The sequence below is a fragment of the Hevea brasiliensis genome, chromosome 2 (genome assembly GCF_030052815.1).
Source record: "Hevea brasiliensis isolate MT/VB/25A 57/8 chromosome 2, ASM3005281v1, whole genome shotgun sequence".
Classification (NCBI taxonomy): Eukaryota; Viridiplantae; Streptophyta; class Magnoliopsida; order Malpighiales; family Euphorbiaceae; genus Hevea; species Hevea brasiliensis.
The window spans coordinates 106,740,960-106,749,649 of record NC_079494.1 but is presented as its reverse complement, the minus strand read 5'-3'; the positions used below and the strand labels follow the sequence as shown (position 1 = coordinate 106,749,649).

Sequence of the window (8,690 nt, the reverse complement as noted above, 5' to 3'; positions counted from 1 at the left end):
AAGTTTTAATGAGGCTGACACCACCAAATCTATCATTCATGAAAAACATATTTCTAGCAATCTGCTGTAAACATTATACAAGTTCTGTGAATATTATATAATTATACATACCCACACAGCATTAGATATATATGCTACAAACAAGGTAAGAAAAACACACTGAAAAGGTAAACATATAAAGAAAGCTGCGGAATTCCCTCAGGAAATTAGGACTTTGGAGGGAAATTTTTGAATACTCTGAGTGCTGAAGTGCTTTCTCGCTCATAAAAATGTAGGCTTTTTGTGTAATAAAAAAAGCAGACCCCACATAATTATTATTGAGGATGGATGTGCAGCTGGAGTATTGGATAATTTCCCAACTTTAGATATCTGATCAACGGTTTTCTCATCTTCAAGTACACTGACTACTTCAGACATTGTAGGCCTAAGATCTGCAGTTGCATTGATGCATAAAATCGCCAAGTTCATAATATTCAAGGCCTTCTTCCTATCATAATTGATTAATCTCCTATCAACCAAACCAAACATCTTTCCCTTTGCATGTGCAATACGAGCCTGAAATTACACAGCAGCTAGCTAGGCTTTAGAAATTGAGCTTACATGGAACCAAGGATTATATATTTATATTCGTAACATATTTAATCACTTGATCTACTAGTGATAAAGAGTCGACCAATTACTAATCACTTACATCATCTGTAAGAATAGCAGCTTCCCGATTTGGTTGATTGTCTATACCAGGTCTTCCACTGAATATTTCAAGTGCCACAACCCCAAAACTATAAACATCAGCTTTATCGGTGATGGGTTGCCCCAGTGCATACTCAGGTGCAACATATACTCTGTAACGAGAATAGATAAAAATTAATTGTCAATCAATGGTTGCAGAATTCTAAAATGGTAAAAGAAAGTTATATCTTCTTAAAGAAAAAGAAATAATTAAATACCTTGCCCCTCCTGCTTTGATAGTCAAAAATGGATCTTCCTCACTATAAACCCTTGCCCATCCAAAGTCGGTTAACTTAGCAATGTAATTTTTATCAAGCAAAATGTTACTGGTTTTTATATTCCTGTGCAGAATTTTGAGTCCATCTTCTTCCACTTCATGCAGATACTTCAAAGCTTTTGCTAATCCCAGGCAGATATTAAATCTAACTTTCCAATCAAGTTCTATTTTGGAATTTGGATCTGCCAAACCAAAACACTCAACTCAACCTCATTGCCAATCATGTTACAATATTAACTATAAACAAAATTTTGCCACTAGAAGGGTTAAATTGAAAATAGATTTCCAAGGTAGATTACCAAATAAGGCTTGGTGAAGGGAGCCTTTCTCCATGTATTCGTATATTAGTAGATGAAGGTCTTTTCTTGAATAACCACCAAAAAGCTGAATTATGTTCTCATGTTTCAATCTTTTCATCTGGCTGAAAAAAATCTCCCCTTGTAATTCATCTTTAAGCTTGTCTTGCATTGATTCAGGGGAAATCTTCTTCACTGCAAATTTAATCAGATCATTCTGATCTGACAGTTCAGCCTGCATATCCACTTATAGAGTATAAGATACGAATGGTTAATTTATTTTTATGTAATAACTTGAAAACTGAAAAATAAACATGCCAACCTTATACACTATCCCAAAACGTCCTCTACCTATCATCATTTCAGGGCTGAAATTTTGAGTAGCATCTATGATTTGTTTGAGGGTGAACCTTCTGTCTTCAACATCTATATGTATTTCTGTTTGAAGAAATTAAACATCGAAAATTCTTAGCAGAATGGTGCAGAACAGTTTTAATTAGATCATAGTAATCTCACCTTTCAACTCTCTGTTACCTAGCCAGCCCATTTTCCACATCAAAGCCAAGAGAAGAATTGGAGCAAGTACAGAACCTACTGTGATCCCTACTATCTGTGGAGTAGATAGTTTATTGCCTCCAGGAATTGTGAAGTCTGAATATAACAGCAGACGACAGAGAGCAACAGAGAAATTATATCATCTGAAGTGATTTAAAGTAATGTCAGCTAAAATAGAATTAAGGATGACTGCCATATATTTTACTTGGGGTCACAGAAATGCCTGACACAAGTGGTCCATTGAGAAGTGGTGAGGTGTACATAGATCCCTTTCCAGCCCAGTGAAAATGGATCTCCAGCAAATTGTCATCTACATGTGCCACGAATTCTTCTATTAATGCTTTGTTTGGATCCTTAGCTTTATCCTTTATGCTGAAATCTTTTAGTTTTCTCTCACCCTGCAATGAAGAGCAGTTCCTTGAATGATGACAATAGCACAATGAAGCTGTCACAAAACTAAAAAAATAAATGTAATACCTGAATATACACATCAAAAATACGTTTTCCAGAGCTGCTATAATCTTCATCCTTTGAATAAACAATTTCAGCAAAGTGAAGTTTTACAGTGTAATTTCCCTTATGTAAACAGAACCCATAATATGTGAGAGACACGGGACAAAGACGAGCTGTTTCATGCAAAGATTCCTCTGAAACTCCACATGTCTTGTTCTTTATGTAATCACTTGAATTAGCGTATGATGATAAGAATTCTCCAGAACAAGAATAAGCCCATCTTTTTTCTTTACTTTTCTCTGGACCTTCGTAGAACTTGGCTTGTGATACATCTCCATCATACTGATTCCCTTCAAAAGGTAAACTTGCACCTCCACAATTTATGAACAAGGAATAGTCTGCAGTGAACATTATTGTAAGTAGAAGATCAGAGTATTCTACAACAATCGCGAAGGTAAAGCTCCAATATTTTGGTCTTAACCGAGATTTGGCTTCATCATTATTGAGATCACCTCCAACTGATGGACAACAAGTTTAATGGTACTAGTGCACCTCTTTTAACCCATTAGCTCTCCAATCTTAGGACATGAGTTCTAAGGTTGGGCTTGGATTTCTATAACTTAGGAAGTGTTTGGTAGGAGATTAAAAAATTAAGTACTAAATATTACTTTTGTAAGTTTTAACTTTTAATGAGAATAATTATTAATTTAGGCTTCTGAGGTTGACATTTAACTCCTCAAAAAGGTATAAATATTAATGAGATGAAAAATTAACATACTCACACATCATTAACGAGAGATTAAAAATTACAACGATAACAATTACCCTACTCATGCCAAACACTCCTTTATATGGAAGTGAGCTATTAACAAAAATTTTTGTTAGCGTCTTATTTCATATTATCTGTGTTTTAAGGTTGGGCTTTGACTTCTAAAACTAATAATGAGAGTGAGAATTATAGAGGTAACATAGAATATCGGAAATATAATTTTTATGTTAATTCGTATTAATATTTACCCTTTCAGTATAAAAGTATGATAACACAAAAATAAAAATTATTAAATTAGATAAAAAAAATTTAACTTCAGCATTTTTCAAAGGCTATGTCAAATTCAACAATGAGGTTAGCTCAATTTTTATAATAAAAAAGGAAAAGGCCCTTTAAACTATTAAAAAATAGTTCACACTTCAATTCTAGTCAAATCAAGCATGTCATTGAAATCCTTAAATTTTTTAAAATAGCTACTCAATCTCTTAAACTTTAAAAATAACTCAAAAAAGTTTAAAACCTTAACTTTGTTAAGTCTCCATTAAAGAACTAAAAAAAATGGACATTTAAGCTCCTAATAAATAATTTGATAATCATTTAAGTTCAATATTGAAGAAATAAATTTAATTTTAAAATTTTAATGATTAAGTTTATAAATAAATTATGTTCATTAATATTGTTAGTAAATAAATAAAATAATTTTATAAAATCTTCAAAATGAATAAAAATTATTAAAAATATTAAAATTTGAATTTATAAATATGAAAAAATCCTTTGCTTCAACCAAATATTGAAAAGAAAGTAAATTTTCTTTTCTTTTCTCATCAACTAAATACTAAACATTAATCTTAACATCTCTTTAAAATTTTTTAAAGAGTCGCTAAAAAATTTATGTGTATTATTCTATAGGTAAGTTAAATAACAAAAGTCACAAAAATATATAGAAAATATAGATTTAATTTTCTTATATAGATATAAGATTCAAACTATATTACAATTGAGAAATAAAGAAAAACTAAAAATACTTTTTATAATTCTTTATTAGCTTTATTAAGAAAATTTTATTTTTATAGATTTTATTATTTATAATTTTTATATTTTTTATGGCTTTTATTAACTTTATTAAGAAAATCTAAAATTATTTCTTATAATTTTAATTTTAAATATAATTTTATGCTTTTGTTTTTAATCATGTATATAAAATAATATTCATATATTTTTTAATGGTATTTTAAAAATCTTTTATTAAGATTTTAAAGTTAAAGTTTAGTGTTTGGTTGGTGAGAAAGAAAGAAAAATCTAAATTCTTTTTGGTATTTGGTTGAAGTAAATGATTTTTTTATACATTTTTAATAAATTTAAATTTAAATATTTAAAAATTTTAACTAATATTTAATTTATTTTATAAATTTTTTAAAATTTATTTATTTATTTATTCAATGAGCTTAAATGGCTATAGGGTTATTTCTTATAAGGATTTAATTGTCCTTTTGATTAGTTTTTTTAACAGGAACTTTTTAAAGCTATTTTTAACAATTTAAGGGCCTAAAACTATTTTAAAAAGTTTAAATAAAGGACCCACTAAATTTGATTAGGCCTTAAGTGACTATGGCCTATTTATCAAGGGCTTAAAGCCATTGGCCATTGAAAAACTAAGATTCTACTAATTGCACAATGATAATGTTCAGAGTAAGCCCTTCTGAATAGAACATACACTTTGATTTCCCCTTGCAAAATTTGGTTCTCGCTTCAAGTGTATAATTCCTAGGAAACAAGCAAATTTGTCAGAGAAAACTCAGGATATATTGTTCTGACTGCAGGGGAGAAAAAAATAAAAAATAAGTTCATCAATGTACCTGCTCGGTTTGCTAGTTGAACAGCAACATGATTTGCAAAACAAGTCGCATGAAATAAGAAGACACTCTCTCAAATTGAAATAGCCCTAATTAATCAAGGAAACAAGATAATGAAAAAGAAATAGAATATGTTCGTTACATGTTTGGCTTTGGTGCATGGGACTTGTTTCTGGAATCGTTGCTGGGCAGAATTGAGAAATTGTTGTAAGACAGATCCCTGAAACGTAGTAATTTTTTTTTAATTTATTTTTAACTGCAACCATTTGCATTACATGGAACAATTTGTGTAATAGAAGGACTTTTTTACATATAAATAAGAAGATAGATGACAGTGCACTGAAAATTTGCCTCTTCCTTATGCATAATAGAAAATCAGAAAGGATTTGCACGTAAAAAGAATTAAAAAAAGGGGGAACAAAAAAAAGAATCAATGGTTGTTTGGTGTGGAGAAGCACCTTTAAAATGCTTGCAAAAAAAACATTCATACAAATAAATTTCCGAGGCAATAATGCACATAGCAGAAAAAATAGAGAGATGGCACGAGAGGTAATGGGCATTTATCAAGTGTGGCAAATGCGCAGGAATACAATGGGTATATAAAGTGTTTGAGGGAAATTTATAATGCCTTTGGTTATACTTAGTAATATAATTATAATTTTAATATTATATAATGTAATTATCATTACATTCTTCTTTTTATTGTAAAATAAAAATACAAGTGATTAATGTAATAATAATTTTTATTTTAATATTTAATTTATTTATAGTGTTAATAATAAGAGATAACAGTTGTAATAGTTGGTAATTGAGTAGTAGTAGTAGTTAAATGATGGTGGTAGTGGTAGTGGCAACAACAGTAATTAGATGATGGTGATAGTATTAGTGGTAGTGATCAAGTGATGTGAAGGTGACAGTAGTTAAATGGTGATATTGGTGGTCAAGTGGTGTGGTAGTGGTAGTGACAGAGTAGGGGTAATGGTGGTTGTTGTAGTGGCGTTGGTGGTGGTGATGGTGATGATAGGATATGAGTAGTGGTAGTAGGAGCATTGGTAGCCAAGTAGTGGTGAGAGTAATAGTATTTACAATAAATTCAAATAATGATTATAACTATTTTTGTATGTAATGATTATATTTTAGATATAATTGATTACATTATATAATTATTATTTTATTACATTAAATTTTTTTACATTATCAAATAACATAATTAAATACGTAATGTAATCACCGTTATATTATAACTTTGACTGTACCGTACCAAACATGACCTTGGAGCACTAAATAATATTTGAGTGATTCCTTAAAGTGAGGAGAGCAAATTTTATTTACCGTGAGAGGAAAAGCATGTATCACTACAAGAATTTTTAAGATTACCAAGGATTACAAATGGATTTCATCGGTTGTAGTGAACCTCGTGAATTTTTTTATATATATATATAAATGCATTTAAAATCTGTTAATAAGGATAGGAGAATCCATTCATAAATAAGGAGAAAATAAAAAAATTAAAAAAAACAACAAATATTACAATCTATTAGTAAATTCGATGGTAATTAAAAAATAAAAAAATATTTCTAATTAAAAATAATAAATTTTATTATTATTTTTTAGATTAATTTTATCTTTAAAATTATTTGATTATTATAAATATGCTTTTATTTTATGAATAATAATGATCATAAATAGATTATAATGAGAGAAAAAAATGGTACTTATAAAAAAAAATAGAGATGAGGAAATGAAATGATGGAAAATTATATTAATGAAAAATAGAAAATATGAGGTAAAAATTAAAAGGGAGAAAAAAAATGAAAGTGAATAAAATAATGAAAAAGAGATGAAAATAAGAGAAAAGAGAGGAAAATGATAGAAAAGAGAAGAAATGATGAAAGAAAGGAAAATGAGAAAAAAAAAAAAAGAAAGAAGAAAATGAGAGAAAAAAAGAAGAAATGATGAGAGAAGAAAATTTAATGAGAGAAAGGGAAAGAAAATGATGAGAAAAGAGAAACGAAAATGAAAGGTTAAGAGAAAAAAATGATGATAGTAAAGAAAAAAGAAGAAAATAACGAGAGAAGAAAATGAGAGAAAAAGAAAGAAAATAAGAGAAAATAATAAGAAAATAAGTCAAAAATTATGAAAATGAATGATAAGAGAGAAAAAAAAAAAGAATAAATAAAAGAAACGTTAAAAAAAATATGTGATATTTATATGTGTATATACGCGATTTATCAACGAATTTAGCCGCGAATTGCGAATACTTTGCCAATTTTTTTTATTTTAAATAGTGGGTTTTTTCCCCTCTAAGAATTACCAATAGATTTTGAAATTTATTAGTAAATTATTAACAGATTTCAAAATTTATTAGTAACTGGAAAAAAAGTGGGCTTTTAAAAAATAAACGTGGGACTTTTCCATATAAAATTCACCAACATTGTAAAATATGTTGATAAATTATGAATGGATTTTAGAATGGATTTTAGAATCTATTGGTAATTTAAAAACTAAATTTTTTTAATCACACAAATTATCAATGAATTTTAAAATTTATTGGTAATTTACTAACGAATTTTAAATCGATTGGTAAATTAAACCTCTATTTTTTTTTCTCACAAATCACCGATAGATTTTAAAATCTATTGGTAAGCTACTAAAGGATTACAAAATCCATTGGTAATTTGAGCACTCAATTTTTTTTTTTTTTACAAATCACTAATGAAATTCAAATTGGTTGATAATTTAGACATCTTTTTTTTTCTTTGTCTCACAAATCACTAATGGATTTTAAAATCTGTTGTTAATTTACCAATCGATTTGTAATCTATTGGTAAATTAAACACCCAATTTTTTCCCTTATAAATTAGCAACAAATTTTAAAATTCAATAGTAATTAGCAACATATTCATATCCCTTGCTATGTCGGTAGATTCTTGTAATGTATTACAGGAGCCAAAAGTATTCAATAATCTCAAGTTTTAGAGAGCTCAATAAGCATGATCGCTATTATGTTTGGCACAGTATAATGTATTAGAATGCAATTAACTATATAATGGAATAAAAATTATAATGTAATATAATATATTAATCATTCATATTTTCAATGTTATCACAGCTACCATCACCATGTGGTAGTAGTTGTAGCTAAGTGGTGATTGCGGTGACAGTATCTGAATGATGGTGGTAATGTTGGTGGTGGCGATAGTAATAATACGGTGAGAGTGGTGGTGTTAGTAAACAAACACCCCCCCCCCAGAAAAAAAAAAAAATCCATGCAGCTTTACCCCACACAATTTTTTTTTAATTATATTTAAAATATTAATATTTATATAATTTATGAAATTTTATTTATAACTAATTGTAAATTTAGTCAATAAGTATAAATTATAATTAAATATTATTTATGATCTCACATTAATTTAATTAATGAATATATTTTATTTATTAATTTTCTCAATTTAAATAAAAATATTTTATTTTAATTCAAAATATGCTTTGCTAGCTTGTTTACAAAATTAATGAATAATGTTTAAAAAAGAAAATTAATGAATAAAATAGATTGAATTAATATAGTAAATTTATGTTATTTTTTAAGTGTAATATTTAGATTGAAAATATTTTATAATATATTTTAAGTATAATATAAAAATATATATTTTTACTTATGAATAAATGTAAATAATTAATAAATTAATTTATAATTTTCTTCGATTCCTCCAAAAATTATCATTTAACTTCGCTATTGACCAGGTGAAAGTGGT

The 8,690-nt window shown here is 27.8% G+C and overlaps 1 protein-coding gene across 2 annotated transcripts in view; it reads right to left on the bottom strand.

Annotated features, from left to right (window-relative positions):
* The window catches only part of LOC110646259 (probable LRR receptor-like serine/threonine-protein kinase At1g53430), a 35,435-nt gene continuing 26,745 nt past the window's right edge, over nucleotides 1-8,690 (bottom strand). The window contains exons 16-26 of one of the 2 annotated variants that reach the window (XM_058137773.1): nucleotides 5,075-5,152; nucleotides 4,936-4,947; nucleotides 4,794-4,843; nucleotides 2,335-2,708; nucleotides 2,063-2,255; nucleotides 1,819-1,953; nucleotides 1,625-1,740; nucleotides 1,306-1,537; nucleotides 948-1,188; nucleotides 692-842; nucleotides 1-555 (exon numbers count right to left, since the gene is read on the bottom strand). In XM_058137773.1, coding sequence (XP_057993756.1) covers nucleotides 262-555; nucleotides 692-842; nucleotides 948-1,188; nucleotides 1,306-1,537; nucleotides 1,625-1,740; nucleotides 1,819-1,953; nucleotides 2,063-2,255; nucleotides 2,335-2,708; nucleotides 4,794-4,843; nucleotides 4,936-4,947; nucleotides 5,075-5,152 — 1,876 coding nt within the window. In that variant the 3' untranslated portion in view covers nucleotides 1-261. The remainder of the gene's footprint in view (nucleotides 556-691; nucleotides 843-947; nucleotides 1,189-1,305; nucleotides 1,538-1,624; nucleotides 1,741-1,818; nucleotides 1,954-2,062; nucleotides 2,256-2,334; nucleotides 2,709-4,793; nucleotides 4,844-4,935; nucleotides 4,948-5,074; nucleotides 5,153-8,690) is intronic. The other variant, XM_058137774.1, reaches the window with a different exon arrangement.